This window comes from Salvelinus fontinalis, chromosome 19, assembly GCF_029448725.1.
Source record: "Salvelinus fontinalis isolate EN_2023a chromosome 19, ASM2944872v1, whole genome shotgun sequence".
Taxonomy (NCBI): domain Eukaryota; kingdom Metazoa; phylum Chordata; class Actinopteri; order Salmoniformes; family Salmonidae; genus Salvelinus; species Salvelinus fontinalis.
The window spans coordinates 33,011,384-33,031,666 of record NC_074683.1 but is presented as its reverse complement, the minus strand read 5'-3'; the positions used below and the strand labels follow the sequence as shown (position 1 = coordinate 33,031,666).

Genomic DNA, 20,283 nt, shown 5'->3' with positions numbered 1-20,283 from the left:
CACATCCTCAACCACATCCTCAACTATGTCCACAACCACAACCACAACTACGTCCACAACCACAACCACAACCACATCCTCAACCACAACCACATCCACAACCACAACCACAACCACATCCTCAACCACATCCTCAACCACAACCACAACCACAACCACAACCACATCCTCAACTACGTCCACAACCACAACCACAACCACATCCACCACCACATCCTCAACCACAACCACAACCACAACCACAACCACAACCACATCCTCAACTACGTCCACAACCACAACCACAACCACATCCTCAACCACAACCACAACCACAACCACAACCACATCCTCAACTACGTCCACAACCACAACCCCAACCACATCCTCAACCACATCCTCAACCACAACCACAACCACATCCTCAACCACATCCTCAACTACGTCCACAACCACATCCACAACTACGTCCTCAACCACACCCATAACCACATCCTCAACCACATCCTCAACCACAACCACAACTACGTCCTCAACCACATCCTCAACCACATCCTCAACCACAACCACAACTACGTCCTCAAGCACATCCTCAAGCACATCCTCAAGCACATCCTCAACCACATCCTCAACCACATCCTCTACCACAACCACATCCACAACCACAACCACAACCACAACCTCAACCACATCCTCAACCACAACCACATCCTCAACCACATCCTCAACCACATCCACAACCACATGCTCAACCACATCCTAAACCACATCCGCATCCACAACCACAACCACAACTACGTCCACAACCACATCCTCAACCACAACCACAACCACATCCTCAACCACATCCTCAAACACATCCACAACCACAACCACATCCTCAACCACATCCTTAACCACATCCTCAACCACAACCACAACCACAACCACAACCACATCCTTAACCACATCCTCAACCACATCCTCAACCACATCCACAACCACAACCACATCCTCAACAACGTCCACCACCACATCCTCAACCACAACCACAACCACAACCACATCCTCAACCACATCCTCAACTACGTCCACAACCACAACCACAACCACATCCTCAACCACAACCACATCCACAACTACGTCCTCAACCACACCCATAACCACATCCTCAACCACATCCTCAACCACAACCACAACTGCGTCCTAAACCACATCCTCAACCACATCCTCAACCACAACTACGTCCTAAACCACATCCTCAACCACATCCACATCCTCAACCACATCCTCAACCACAACCACATCCACAACCACATCCTCAACCACAACCGCAACCACAACTACATCCACAACCTCAACCACAACTACGTCCACAACCTCAACCACATCCACAACCACAACCACAACCACATCCTCAACCACAACCTCAACCACATCCTCAACCACAACCACATCCTCAACCACATCCTCAACCACATCCACATCCTCAACCACATCCTCAACCATAACCACATCCACAACCACATCCACAACCACATCCTCAACCACAACCTCAACCACAACTACGTCCACAACCTCAACCACAACTACGTCCACAACCTCAACCACATCCACAACCACATCCACAACCACATCCACAACCACATCCTCAACCACATCCTCAACCACATCCTCATCCACAACCACAACTACGTCCACAACCACATCCTCAACCACAACCACAACCACAACCACATCCTCAACCACATCCTCAACCACATCCACAACCACAACCACATCCTCAACCACATCCTCAACCACATCCTCAACCACATCCTCAACCACATCCTCAACCACAACCACATCCTCAAACACATCCACAACCACATCCACAACCACAACCACATCCTCAACCACATCCTCAACCACATCCTCAACCACATCCTCAACCACATCCTCAACCACAACCACATCATCAACTACGTCCACAAACCACAACCACATCCTCAACCACATCCTCAACCACATCCTCAACCACGTCCTCAACCACATCCTCAACCACAACTACAACCACATCCTCAACCACAACCACATCCTCAACCACATCCTCAACCACATCCTCAACCACATCCACAACCACATCCTCAACCACAACCACATCCTCAACCACATCATCAACCACATCCTCAACCACATCCTCAACCACATCCACAACCACATCCTCAACCACATCCACAACTACGTCCACAACCACAACCACATCCACATTCACATCCTCAACCACATCCTCAACCACATCCTCAACCACAACCACATCCTCAACCACATCCTCAACCACATCCTCAACCACATCCACAACCACATCCTCAACCACATCCTCAACCACATTTACAACCACATCCACATCCACATCCACATCCTCAACCACATCCACAACCACATCATCAACCACATCCACAACCACATCCTCAACCACATCCTCAACCACATCCACAACCACATCCTCAACCACAACCACATCCTCAACCACATCACCAACCACATCCTCAACCACATCCTCAAACACATCCACAACCACATCCTCAACCACATCAACAACTACGTCCACAACCACAACCACATCCACATCCACATCCTCAACCACATCCTCAACCACATCCTCAACCACAACCACATCCTCAACCACATCCTCAACCACATCCTCAACCACATCCACAACCACATCCTCAACCACATCCTCAACCACATATACAACCACATCCACAACCACATCCACATCCACATCCTCAACAAAAATCCTCAACCACATCCTCAACCACATCCTCAACCACATCTCCAACCACATCCACAACCACATCCACAACCACATCCTCAACCACAACCACAACCACACCCACAACCACATCCACAACCACATCCTCAACCACATCCTCAGCCACAACCACAACCACATCCTCAACCACATCCACAACCACATCCACAACCACATCCTCAACCACAACCACATCCACAACCACATCCACAACCACATCATCAACCACATCCACAACCACATCCTCAACCACATCCTCAACCACATCTACAACCACAACCACATCCTCAACCACATCCACAACCACATCCACAAACACATCCTCAACCACATCCTCAACCACATCCTCAACCACATCCACAACCAAATCCACAACCACATCCTCAACCACATCCACAACCACATCCTCAACCACATCCACATCCACAACCACATCCACAACCACATCCTCAACCACAACCACATCCACAACCACATCCACAACCACATCCTCAACCACATCCTCAACCACAACCACAACCACATCCACAACCACATCCACAACCACATCCTCAACCACAACCACATCCTCAACCACAACCACAACCACATCCACAACCACAACCACATCCACAACCACATCCTCAAACACAACCACAACCACATCCACAACCACAACCACATCCTCAAACACAACCACAACCACATCCACATCCACAACCACATCCTCAAACACAACCACAACCACATCCACAACCACAACCACATCCTCAAACACAACCAAAACCACATCCACATCCTCAAACACATCCACAACCACAACCACATCCTCAAACACAACCACAACCACATCCACAACCACAACAACATCCTCAAACACATCCACAACCACATCCACAACCACATCCTCAAACACAACCACAACCACATCCACAACCACAACCACATCCTCAAACACATCCACAACCACAACCACATCCTCAACCACAACCACATCCTCAACCACATCCTCAACCACAACCACAACCAAATCCTCAACCACATCCTCAACTACGTCCACAACCACATCCACAACTACGTCCTCAACCACACCCATAACCACATCCTCAACCACATCCTCAACCACAACCACAACTACGTCCTCAACCACATCCTCATCCACATCCTCAACCACAACCACAACTACGTCCTCAAGCACATCCTCAAGCACATCCTCAAGCACATCCTCAACCACATCCTCAACCACATCCTCAACCACAACCACATCCACAACCACAACCACAACCACAATCTCAACCACATCCTCAACCACAACCACATGCTCAACCACATCCTAAACCACATCCGCATCCACAACCACAACCACAACTACGTCCACAACCACATCCTCAACCACAACCACAACCACATCCTCAACCACATCCTCAAACGCATCCACAACCACAACCACATCCTCAACCACATCCTCAACCACATCCTCAACGACATCCTCAACCACAACCACAACCACAACCACAACCACAACCACATCCTTAACCACATCCTCAACCACATCCTCAACCACAACCACAACCACAACCACATCCTCAACTACGTCCACAACCACATCCTCAACCACAACCACAACCAAAACCACATCCTCAACCACATCCTCAACTACGTCCACAACCACAACCACAACCACATCCTCAACCACAACCACATCCACAACTACGTCCTCAACCACACCCATAACCACATCCTCAACCACATCCTCAACCACAACCACAACTGCGTACTAAACCACATCCTCAACCACATCCTCAACCACAACTACGTCCTAAACCACATCCTCAACCACATCCACATCCTCAACCACATCCTCAACCACAACCACATCCACAACCACATCCTCAACCACAACCTCAACCACATCCTCAACCACAACCACATCCTCAACCACATCCTCAACCACATCCACATCCTCAACCACATCCTCAACCACAACCACATCCACAACCACATCCACAACCACATCCACAACAACATCCTCAACCACATCCTCAACCACAACCACAACCACATCCACAACCACATCCACAACCACATCCTCAACCACAACCACATCCTCAACCACAACCACAACCACATCCACAACCACAACCACATCCACAACCACATCCTCAAACACAACCACAACCACATCCACAACCACAACCACATCCTAAAACACAACCACAACCACATCCACATCCACAACCACATCCTCAAACACAACCACAACCACATCCACAACCACAACCACATCCTCAAACACAACCAAAACCACATCCACATCCTCAAACACAACCACAACCACATCCACAACCACAACCACATCCTCAAACACATCCACATTCACAACCACATCCTCAAACACAACCACAACCACATCCACAACCACATCCTCAAACACAACCACAACCACATCCACAACCACATCCTCAAACACAACCACAACCACATCCACAACCACAACCACATCCTCAAACACAACCACAACCACATCCACAACCTCAACCACATCCTCAAACACAACCACAACCACATCCACATCCACATCCACAACCACATCCTCAAACACAACCACAACCACATCCTCAACCACATCCTCAATCTCAACCACATCCACAACCACAACCTTATCCTCAACCACAACCACAACCACATCCTCAACTACGTCCACAACCACAACCCCAACCACATCCTCAACCACATCCTCAACCACAACCACAACCACATCCTCAACCACATCCTCAACTACTTCCACAACCACATCCACAACTACGTCCTCAACCACACCCATAACCACATCCTCAACCACATCCTCAACCACAACCACAACTACGTCCTCAACCACATCCTCAACCACATCCTCAACCACAACCACAACTACGTCCTCAAGCACATCCTCAAGCACATCCTCAACCACATCCTCAACCACATCCTCAACCACATCCTCAACCACATCCACAACCACAACCACAACCACAACCTCAACCACATCCTCAACCACAACCACATCCTCAACCACATCCTCAACCACATCCACAACCACATGCTCAACCACATCCTAAACCACATCCGCATCCACAACCACAACCACAACTACGTCCACAACCACATCCTCAACCACAACCACAACCACATCCTCAACCACATCCTCAAACACATCCACAACCACAACCACATCCTCAACCACATCCTCAACCACATCCTCAACCACATCCTCAACCACAACCACAACCACAACCACATCCTTAACCACATCCTCAACCACATCCTCAACCACAACCACAGCCACAACCACATCCTCAACTACGTCCACAACCACATCCTCAACCACATCCTCAATCTCAACCACATCCACAACCACAACCACATCCTCAACCACAACCACAACCACATCCTCAACTACGTCCACAACCACAACCCCAACCACATCCTCAACCACATCCTCAACCACAACCACAACCACATCCTCAACCACATCCTCAACTACGTCCACAACCACATCCACAACTACGTCCTCAACCACACCCATAACCACATCCTCAACCACATCCTCAACCACAACCACAACTACGTCCTCAACCACATCCTCAACCACATCCTCAACCACAACCACAACTACGTCCTCAAGCACATCCTCAAGCACATCCTCAAGCACATCCTCAAACACATCCTCAACCACATCCTCAACCACAACCACATCCACAACCACATCCACAACCACATCCTCAACCACAACGACAACCACAACCACAACCACAACCACATCCTCAACTACGTCCACAACCACATCCTCAACCACAACCACAACCACAACCACATCCTCAACCACATCCTCAACTACGTCCACAACCACAACCACAACCACATCCTCAACCACAACCACATCCACAACTACGTCCTCAACCACACCCATAACCACATCCTCAACCACATCCTCAACCACAACCACAAATGCGTCCTAAACCACATCCTCAACCACATCCTCAACCACAACTACGTCCTAAACCACATCCTCAACCACATCCACATCCTCAACCACATCCTCAACCACAACCACATCCACAACCACATCCTCAACCACAACCTCAACCACATCCTCAACCCCAACCACATCCTCAACCACAACCACATCCACAACCACATCCACAACCACATCCTCAACCACAACCTCAACCACAACTACGTCCACAACCTCAACCACAACTACGTCCACAACCTCAACCACATCCACAACCACATCCACAACCACATCCACAACCACATCCTCAACCACATCCTCAACCACATCCTCATCCACAACCACAACCACAACTACGTCCACAACCACATCCTCAACCACAACCACAACCACAACCACATCCTCAAACACAACCACAACCACATCCACAACCACAACCACATCCTCAAACACAACCACAACCACATCCACATCCACATCCACAACCACATCCTCAAACACAACCACAACCACATCCTCAACCACATCCTCAATCTCAACCACATCCACAACCACAACCTTATCCTCAACCACAACCACAACCACATCCTCAACTACGTCCACAACCACAACCCCAACCACATCCTCAACCACATCCTCAACCACAACCACAACCACATCCTCAACCACGTCCTCAACTACTTCCACAACCACATCCACAACTACGTCCTCAACCACACCCATAACCACATCCTCAACCACATCCTCAACCACAACCACAACTACGTCCTCAACCACATCCTCAACCACATCCTCAACCACAACCACAACTACGTCCTCAAGCACATCCTCAAGCACATCCTCAACCACATCCTCAACCACATCCTCAACCACATCCTCAACCACATCCACAACCACAACCACAACCACAACCTCAACCACATCCTCAACCACAACCACATCCTCAACCACATCCTCAACCACATCCACAACCACATGCTCAACCACATCCTAAACCACATCCGCATCCACAACCACAACCACAACTACGTCCACAACCACATCCTCAACCACAACCACAACCACATCCTCAACCACATCCTCAAACACATCCACAACCACAACCACATCCTCAACCACATCCTCAACCACATCCTCAACCACATCCTCAACCACAACCACAACCACAACCACAACCACATCCTTAACCACATCCTCAACCACATCCTCAACCACAACCACAGCCACAACCACATCCTCAACTACGTCCACAACCACATCCTCAACCACATCCTCAATCTCAACCACATCCACAACCACAACCACATCCTCAACCACAACCACAACCACATCCTCAACTACGTCCACAACCACAACCCCAACCACATCCTCAACCACATCCTCAACCACAACCACAACCACATCCTCAACCACATCCTCAACTACGTCCACAACCACATCCACAACTACGTCCTCAACCACACCCATAACCACATCCTCAACCACATCCTCAACCACAACCACAACTACGTCCTCAACCACATCCTCAACCACATCCTCAACCACAACCACAACTACGTCCTCAAGCACATCCTCAAGCACATCCTCAAGCACATCCTCAACCACATCCTCAACCACATCCTCAACCACAACCACATCCACAACCACATCCACAACCACATCCTCAACCACAACGACAACCACAACCACAACCACAACCACATCCTCAACTACGTCCACAACCACATCCTCAACCACAACCACAACCACAACCACATCCTCAACCACATCCTCAACTACGTCCACAACCACAACCACAACCACATCCTCAACCACAACCACATCCACAACTACGTCCTCAACCACACCCATAACCACATCCTCAACCACATCCTCAACCACAACCACAAATGCGTCCTAAACCACATCCTCAACCACATCCTCAACCACAACTACGTCCTAAACCACATCCTCAACCACATCCACATCCTCAACCACATCCTCAACCACAACCACATCCACAACCACATCCTCAACCACAACCTCAACCACATCCTCAACCCCAACCACATCCTCAACCACAACCACATCCACAACCACATCCACAACCACATCCTCAACCACAACCTCAACCACAACTACGTCCACAACCTCAACCACAACTACGTCCACAACCTCAACCACATCCACAACCACATCCACAACCACATCCACAACCACATCCTCAACCACATCCTCAACCACATCCTCATCCACAACCACAACCACAACTACGTCCACAACCACATCCTCAACCACAACCACAACCACAACCACATCCTCAACCACATCCTCAACCACATCCTCAACCACACCCACAACCACAACCACATCCTCAACCACATCCTCAACCACATCCTCAACCACATCCTCAACCACATCCTCAACCACAACCACATCCTCAAACACATCCACAACCACATCCACAACCACAACCACATCCTCAACCACATCCTCAACCACATCCTCAACCACATCCTCAACCACATCCTCAACCACAACCACATCCTCAACTACGTCCACAAACCACAACCACAACCACATCCTCAACCACATCCTCAACCACATCCTCAACCACGTCCTCAACCACATCCTCAACCACAACTACAACCACATCCTCAACCACAACCACATCCTCAACCACATCCTCAACCACATCCTCAACCACATCCACAACCACATCCTCAACCACAACCACAACTACGTCCTCAAGCACATCCTCAAGCACATCCTCAACCACATCCTCAACCACATCCTCAACCACATCCTCAACCACATCCACAACCACAACCACAACCACAACCTCAACCACATCCTCAACCACAACCACATCCTCAACCACATCCTCAACCACATCCACAACCACATGCTCAACCACATCCTAAACCACATCCGCATCCACAACCACAACCACAACTACGTCCACAACCACATCCTCAACCACAACCACAACCACATCCTCAACCACATCCTCAAACACATCCACAACCACAACCACATCCTAAACCACATCCTCAACCACATCCTCAACCACATCCTCAACCACAACCACAACCACAACCACATCCTTAACCACATCCTCAACCACATCCTCAACCACAACCACAGCCACAACCGCATCCTCAACTACGTCCACAACCACATCCTCAACCACATCCTCAATCTCAACCACATCCACAACCACAACCACATCCTCAACCACAACCACAACCACATCCTCAACTACGTCCACAACCACAACCCCAACCACATCCTCAACCACATCCTCAACCACAACCACAACCACATCCTCAACCACATCCTCAACTACGTCCACAACCACATCCACAACTACGTCCTCAACCACACCCATAACCACATCCTCAACCACATCCTCAACCACAACCACAACTACGTCCTCAACCACATCCTCAACCACATCCTCAACCACAACCACAACTACGTCCTCAAGCACATCCTCAAGCACATCCTCAAGCACATCCTCAAACACATCCTCAACCACATCCTCAACCACAACCACATCCACAACCACATCCACAACCACATCCTCAACCACAACGACAACCACAACCACAACCACAACCACATCCTCAACTACGTCCACAACCACATCCTCAACCACAACCACAACCACAACCACATCCTCAACCACATCCTCAACTACGTCCACAACCACAACCACAACCACATCCTCAACCACAACCACATCCACAACTACGTCCTCAACCACACCCATAACCACATCCTCAACCACATCCTCAACCACAACCACAAATGCGTCCTAAACCACATCCTCAACCACATCCTCAACCACAACTACGTCCTAAACCACATCCTCAACCACATCCACATCCTCAACCACATCCTCAACCACAACCACATCCACAACCACATCCTCAACCACAACCTCAACCACATCCTCAACCCCAACCACATCCTCAACCACAACCACATCCACAACCACATCCACAACCACATCCTCAACCACAACCTCAACCACAACTACGTCCACAACCTCAACCACAACTACGTCCACAACCTCAACCACATCCACAACCACATCCACAACCACATCCACAACCACATCCTCAACCACATCCTCAACCACATCCTCATCCACAACCACAACCACAACTACGTCCACAACCACATCCTCAACCACAACCACAACCACAACCACATCCTCAAACACAACCACAACCACATCCACAACCACAACCACATCCTCAAACACAACCACAACCACATCCACATCCACATCCACAACCACATCCTCAAACACAACCACAACCACATCCTCAACCACATCCTCAATCTCAACCACATCCACAACCACAACCTTATCCTCAACCACAACCACAACCACATCCTCAACTACGTCCACAACCACAACCCCAACCACATCCTCAACCACATCCTCAACCACAACCACAACCACATCCTCAACCACGTCCTCAACTACTTCCACAACCACATCCACAACTACGTCCTCAACCACACCCATAACCACATCCTCAACCACATCCTCAACCACAACCACAACTACGTCCTCAACCACATCCTCAACCTAATCCTCAACCACAACCACAACTACGTCCTCAAGCACATCCTCAAGCACATCCTCAACCACATCCTCAACCACATCCTCAACCACATCCTCAACCACATCCACAACCACAACCACAACCACAACCTCAACCACATCCTCAACCACAACCACATCCTCAACCACATCCTCAACCACATCCACAACCACATGCTCAACCACATCCTAAACCACATCCGCATCCACAACCACAACCACAACTACGTCCACAACCACATCCTCAACCACAACCACAACCACATCCTCAACCACATCCTCAAACACATCCACAACCACAACCACATCCTCAACCACATCCTCAACCACATCCTCAACCACATCCTCAACCACAACCACAACCACAACCACAACCACATCCTTAACCACATCCTCAACCACATCCTCAACCACAACCACAGCCACAACCACATCCTCAACTACGTCCACAACCACATCCTCAACCACATCCTCAATCTCAACCACATCCACAACCACAACCACATCCTCAACCACAACCACAACCACATCCTCAACTACGTCCACAACCACAACCCCAACCACATCCTCAACCACATCCTCAACCACAACCACAACCACATCCTCAACCACATCCTCAACTACGTCCACAACCACATCCACAACTACGTCCTCAACCACACCCATAACCACATCCTCAACCACATCCTCAACCACAACCACAACTACGTCCTCAACCACATCCTCAACCACATCCTCAACCACAACCACAACTACGTCCTCAAGCACATCCTCAAGCACATCCTCAAGCACATCCTCAACCACATCCTCAACCACATCCTCAACCACAACCACATCCACAACCACATCCACAACCACATCCTCAACCACAACGACAACCACAACCACAACCACAACCACATCCTCAACTACGTCCACAACCACATCCTCAACCACAACCACAACCACAACCACATCCTCAACCACATCCTCAACTACGTCCACAACCACAACCACAACCACATCCTCAACCACAACCACATCCACAACTACGTCCTCAACCACACCCATAACCACATCCTCAACCACATCCTCAACCACAACCACAAATGCGTCCTAAACCACATCCTCAACCACATCCTCAACCACAACTACGTCCTAAACCACATCCTCAACCACATCCACATCCTCAACCACATCCTCAACCACAACCACATCCACAACCACATCCTCAACCACAACCTCAACCACATCCTCAACCCCAACCACATCCTCAACCACAACCACATCCACAACCACATCCACAACCACATCCTCAACCACAACCTCAACCACAACTACGTCCACAACCTCAACCACAACTACGTCCACAACCTCAACCACATCCACAACCACATCCACAACCACATCCACAACCACATCCTCAACCACATCCTCAACCACATCCTCATCCACAACCACAACCACAACTACGTCCACAACCACATCCTCAACCACAACCACAACCACAACCACATCCTCAACCACATCCTCGACCACATCCTCAACCACACCCACAACCACAACCACATCCTCAACCACATCCTCAACCACATCCTCAACCACATCCTCAACCACATCATCAACCACAACCACATCCTCAAACACATCCACAACCACATCCACAACCACAACCACATCCTCAACCACATCCTCAACCACATCCTCAACCACATCCTCAACCACATCCTCAACCACAACCACATCCTCAACTACGTCCACAAACCACAACCACAACCACATCCTCAACCACATCCTCAACCACATCCTCAACCACGTCCTCAACCACATCCTCAACCACAACTACAACCACATCCTCAACCACAACCACATCCTCAACCACATCCTCAACCACATCCTCAACCACATCCACAACCACATCCTCAACCACAACCACATCCTCAACCACATCATCAACCACATCCTCAACCACATCCTCAACCACATCCACAACCACATCCTCAACCACATCCACAACTACGTCCACAACCACAACCACATCCACATTCACATCCTCAACCACATCCTCAACCACATCCTCAACCACAACCACATCCTCAACCACATCCTCAACCACATCCTCAACCACATCCACAACGACATCCTCAACCACATCCTCAGCCACATCTACAACCACATCCACAACCACATCCACATCCACATCCTCAACCATATCCACAACCACATGATCAACCACATCCACAACCACATCCTCAACCACATCCTCAACCACATCTACAACCACATCCTCAACCACAACCACATCCTCAACCACATCCACAACCACATCATCAACCACATCCACAACCACATCCTCAACCACATCCTCAACCACAACTACAACCACATCCTCAACCACAACCACATCCTCAACCACATCACCAACCACATCCTCAACCACATCCTCAACCACATCCACAACCACATCCTCAACCACATCCACAACTACGTCCACAACCACAACCACATCCACATCCACATCCTCAATCACATCCTCAACCACATCCTCAACCACAACCACATCCTCAACCACATCCTCAACCACATCCACAACCACATCCTCAACCACATCCTCAACCACATATAAAACCACATCCACAACCACATCCACATCCACATCCTCAACCACATCCTCAACCACATCCACAACCACATCCTCAACCACATCTCCAACCACATCCACAACCACATCCACAACCACATCCTCAACCACAACCACAACCACACCCACAACCACATCCACAACCACATCCTCAACCACATCCTCAACCACATCCTCAACCACAACCACAACCACATCCTCAACCACATCCACAACCACATCCACAACCACATCCTCAACCACAACCACATCCACAACCACATCCACAACCACATCATCAACCACATCCACAACCACATCCTCAACCACATCTACAACCACAACCACATCCTCAACCACATCCACAACCACATCCACAAACACATCCTCAACCACATCCTCAACCACATCCTCAACCACATCCACAACCACATCCACAACCACATCCTCAACCACATCCACAACCACATCCTCAACCACATCCACAACCACATCCACAACCACATCCACAACCACATCCTCAACCACAACCACAACCACATCCACAACCACATCCACAACCACATCCTCAACCACATCCTCAACCACAACCACAACCACATCCACAACCACATCCACAACCACATCCTCAACCACAACCACATCCTCAACCACAACCACAACCACATCCACAACCACAACCACATCCACAACCACATCCTCAAACACAACCACAACCACATCCACAACCACAACCACATCCTCAAACACAACCACAACCACATCCTCAAACACAACCACAACCACAACCACATCCACATCCACAACCACATCCTCAAACACAACCACAACCACATCCACAACCACAACCACATCCTCAACCACAACCACAACCACAACCACATCCTCAAACACATCCACAACCACATCCACAACCACATCCTCAAACACAACCACAACCACATCCACAACCACAACCACATCCTCAAACACATCCACAACCACAACCACATCCTCAAACACAACCACAACCGCATCCACAACCACATCCTCAAACACATCCACAACCACATCCTCAAACACAACCACAACCACATCCAAAACCACATCCTCAAACACAACCACAACCACATCCTCAACCACATCCTCAATCTCAACCACATCCACAACCACAACCACATCCTCAACCACAACCACAACCACATCCACAACCACATCCTCAAACACAACCACAACCACATCCACATCCTCAACCACATCCTCAACTACAACCACAACCACATCCACAACCACAACCACATCCACAACCACATCCTCAAACACAACCACAACCACATCCACATCCACAACCACATCCTCAAACACAACCACATCCACATCCTCAACCACATCCTCAACTACGTCCACATCCACATCCACAACCACTTCCTCAACCACATCCTCAACCACATCTACAACCACATCCACAACCACATCCACATCCACATCCTCAACCACATCCTCAACCACATCCTCAACCACATCCTCAACCACATCTCCAACCACATCCACAACCACATCCACAACCACATCCACAACCACATCCTCAACCACAACCACAACCACATCCACAACCACATCCACAACCACATCCTCAACCACATCCTCAACCACATCCTCAACCACAACCACATCCTCAACCACATCCACAACCACATCCACAACCACATCCTCAACCACATCCTCAACCACATCCTCAACCACATCCACAACCACATCCACAACCACATCCTCAACCACATCCACAACCACATCCTCAACCACATCCTCAACCACATCTACAACCACAACCACATCCTCAACCACATCCACAACCACATCCACAAACACATCCACAACCACATCCTCAACCACATCCTCAACCACATCCTCAACCACATCCACAACCACATCCACAACCACATCCTCAACCACATCCTCAACCACAACCACAACCACATCCACAACCACATCCACAACCACATCCTCAACCACAACCACATCCTCAACCACAACCACAACCACATCCACAACCACAACCACATCCACAACCACATCCTCAAACACAACCACAACCACAACCACATCCTCAACCACATCCACAAACACATCCACAACCACATCCTCAACCACATCCTCAACCACATCCTCAACCACATCCACAACCACATCCACAACCACATCCTCAACCACATCCTCAACCACAACCACAACCACATCCACAACCACATCCACAACCACATCCTCAACCACAACCACATCCTCAAACACAACCAAAACCACATCCACATCCTCAAACACATCCACAACCACAACCACATCCTCAAACACAACCACAACCACAACCACATCCTCAAACACATTCACAACCACAACCACATCCTCAAACACAACCACAACCACATCCACAACCACAACCACATCCTCAAACACAACCACAACCACAACCACATCCACAAACACAACCACAACCACATCCACAACCACAACCACATCCTCAAACACATCCACAACCACATCCACAACCACATCCTCAAACACAACCACAACCACATCCACATCCTCAAACACATCCACAACCACATCCACAAACACATCCTCAAACACATCCACATCCACAACCACAACCACATCCTCAAACACATTCACAACCACAACCACATCCTCAAACACAACCACAACCACATCCACAACCACAACCACATCCTCAAACACAACCACAACCACAACCACATCCACAACCACATCCTCAAACACAACCACAACCACATCCACAACCACAACCACATCCTCAAACACAACCACAACCACATCCACATCCACATCCACAACCACATCCTCAAACACAACCACAACCACATCCTCAAACACAACCACAACCACATCCACATCCTCAACCACATCCTCAACTACAACCACAACCACATCCACAACCACAACCACATCCACATCCACAACCACATCCTCAAACACAACCACATCCACATCCTCAACCACATCCTCAACTACGTCCACATCCACAACCACAACCACATCCACAACCACAACCACATCCACATCCACAACCACATCCTCAAACACAACCACATCCACATCCTCAACCACATCCTCAACTACGTCCACATCCACAACCACAACCACATCCACAACCACATCCACAACCACAACCACATCCTCAACCACAACCACAAACAGAACCACATCCTCAACCACAACCACATCCACAGCCACAACCACATCCTCAAACACATCCACAAACATAACCACAACTACATCCACATCCTCAAACACAACCACAACCACAACCACATCCACAACCACATCCTCAACCACAACCACATCTACAACCACATCCTCAAACACAACCACAACCACAACCACAACCACAACCACATCCTCAACTACAACCACAACCACATCCACAACCACAACCACATCCACAACCACATCCTCAAACACAACCACATCCACATCCTCAACCACATCCTCAACCACATCCTAAACCACATCCTCAACCACATCCTAAACCACATCCACAACCACACTCTCATACATGCATAGAACAGCTCACGCAAACCTATAAACACATACCGTATGTACAGTCATGCTGCATACACACATACAAAATGTTGAACACACAAACACACAAACCCAATGAAGAAAGCACTCACGCACAGCTATTTACAAAGGGATGCTTACAATCCACAGTGGCTGTATCGTCGGGTAAGGCTGTGATTCCTCTCCTCTGCTTATATACTGCTCTGTAGCAGATATGCTATTGGGCCAGCTCATCCTGTTTTGGCATATATGGCATATACAGTATATTATAAAGCACGGTTTGTGTAAAATTAATGCTGGACATTGTAGTGTAAAATTAATGCTGGAAATGCTGGACATTGTAGTGTAAAATTTGTGCTGGAAATGCTGGACATTGTAGTGTCAAATTAATGCTGGAAATGCTGGACATTGTAGTGTCAAATTAGTGCTGGAAAAGCTGGACATTGTAGTGTAAAATGTGTGCTGGAAAGAGTAGTGTAGAAACACACAACATGGTATGGCTTGGTGGGGCTAGATAGTGTGGAAAGGGTATTACACTCTGTCTGGAGGATATAGAGGTCTGTTCGCTCTAAAGACTGGCCTGCTTAACCAGGGGTCAGAGGTCAGAACTCCAGAGGACCAAGGGACAGTGAAAGGTCACGCTAAGCCGGAGAGTATAGGAGAAAAGTTCCCTGTGTAAATCCGATCTAACACAAAGAGATAAATGAGGCAATTACAGCACAGTGGTTATCTACATGGATGGACACAATGCTCCCTGTACCTTATCTCCTACAGGTACTCAAAGGGTCAAATGGTCAAATACACACACTCATGCACACTCTGCCTGGCTATCTCTACCCATATCTGTGTTTCTACTCTCTCTACCTATCATTTCTCTCTATTCCCCCTCTCTAACGATATCTCTCTCTCTCTCTCTCCCTCCCTACCACCCCCCCTCTCCCCCCCTCCCTCCCTCCCTCCCGACCTCTACCTCCCTCCCTTCCAATTAAATTCAATTTAAAGGCTTTATTGGCATGGGAAACATATGTTAACATTGCCAAAGCAAGTGAAGTATATAAACAAAAGTGAAATAAATAAAAATGTACATTAAACATTACACTCACAAAGGTGTCAAAAGAATAAAGATGTTTCAAATGTCATATTATGTGCAAATAGTTAAAGTACAAAAGGGGAATTAAAAAAAATAAAAAAATAAACATAAATATGGGTTGTAATTACAATGGTGTTTGTTCTTCACTGGTTGGCCTTTTATCGTGGTCACAAATCTTGCTGCTGTGATGTGGTATTTCACCCAGTAGATATGGGAGTTTATCAAAATTGGGTTTGTTTTCGAATTCTTTGTGGATCTGTGTAATCTGAGGGAAATATGTGTCTCTAATATGGTCATACATTTGGCAGGAGGTTAGGAAATGCACACATCCTGCCCTCTCTCCCACATATGCTTCCTGCTTTTTCCCTCGAGGAACCTTTTTACCACACCAGCTGAGCTAAATCTTTCATTTCCTACCCTGCTGGAGTGGAAACGACCTGGCTTTGGGATGTGGGCTGTGGAGGATCACTGGACACTGGCTGGGAAGTATGAAGTATGTACCGGCTTCCCACACCAAGCTAGGGATGGACTATAGCTCCACTCTGCCCCTGCCCTCTGCAGTGTAAAGTAGAAGACAGAGCACTAGCCGGAATGGTTGCAACATTTTGTCAATGCCACTGTCTTGGTTGTTGCCTAGTTACCAAGAATCCTTGCTCCAGCCAAACGCTATGCCACATCCACGGACGTTAGTTTCTTCTCCGCAAAAGGTCTGGATCTGAGTACCTCTCGACCCTTCACCAAATCAAACACATTCAGGGGCCGTCTGATTGGTCCAGAAACCGATGGGTTGGACCAGAGCCATATCACGCGGGTAAAGCGGATTTATGACATTAATCATTGGCTTTGATACTCTGATTGGTTAGAGACGATCCAATTGCTGATGACTTTGTTTTGTACAACACCCATCGTCGCCACAGACGACTGCAGTGATGGCAGTCTCGGATTAACTTCTACTTGGTCACAATCCCGGATCCAGGAGCACCCCCATCAGTAAAAAAGCTGACTAGCATAGCCTAGCATAGCGTCACAAGTAAATACTAGCATCTAAATATCATTAAATCACAAGTCCAAGACACCAGATGAAAGATACACATCTTGTGAATCCAGCCATCATTTCTGATTTTTAACATGTTTTACAGGGAAGACACAATATGTAAATCTATTAGCTTACCACGATAGCAAAAGACACAACTTTTTTTTCCACCATTTTTTTCCTGCATAGGTAGCTATCACAATTTCGACCAAATAAAGATATAAATAGTCACTAACCAAGAAACAACTTCATCAGATGACAGTCTGATAACATATTTATTGTATAGCATATGTTTTGTTAGAGAAATGTGCATATTTCAGATATAAATCATAGTTTACCATTGCAGCCACCATCACAACTCTCACCAAAGCAACTAGAATAACTACAGAGACCAACGTGAATTACCTAAATACTCATCATGAAACATTTATGAAAAATACACAGCGTACAGCAAATAAAATACAAAGATCTTGTGAATCCAGCCAATATTTCAGATTTTTAAGTGTTTTACAGCGAAAACACAATATAGCATTATATTAGCTTACTACAATAGCCAACCACACAACAGCATTGATTCAAGCCAACAATAGCGATAACGAATAAACCAGCAAAAGATATTCATTTTTTCACTAACCTTCTCAAACTTCTTCAGATGACAGTCCAATAACATCATATTACACAATA

General features: G+C 48.0%; 1 protein-coding gene and 1 pseudogene across 1 annotated transcript; both read left to right on the top strand.

Annotated features, from left to right (window-relative positions):
• The first annotated feature begins 3,264 nt into the window (after positions 1-3,264).
• On the top strand, positions 3,265-8,622 carry LOC129817028 (mucin-2-like; annotated as a pseudogene).
• A 984-nt stretch (positions 8,623-9,606) lies between these two features.
• On the top strand, positions 9,607-17,000 carry LOC129816174 (mucin-2-like; the record flags this gene model as incomplete). The annotated part of the gene is made up of 5 exons (XM_055870414.1): positions 9,607-9,634; positions 9,849-9,870; positions 10,672-11,034; positions 13,952-14,803; positions 15,308-17,000. Coding segments are annotated over exons 1-5 (2,958 nt in total), but the record flags the coding sequence as incomplete, so codon positions are not given.
• Between the last annotated feature and the right edge of the window lie 3,283 nt (positions 17,001-20,283).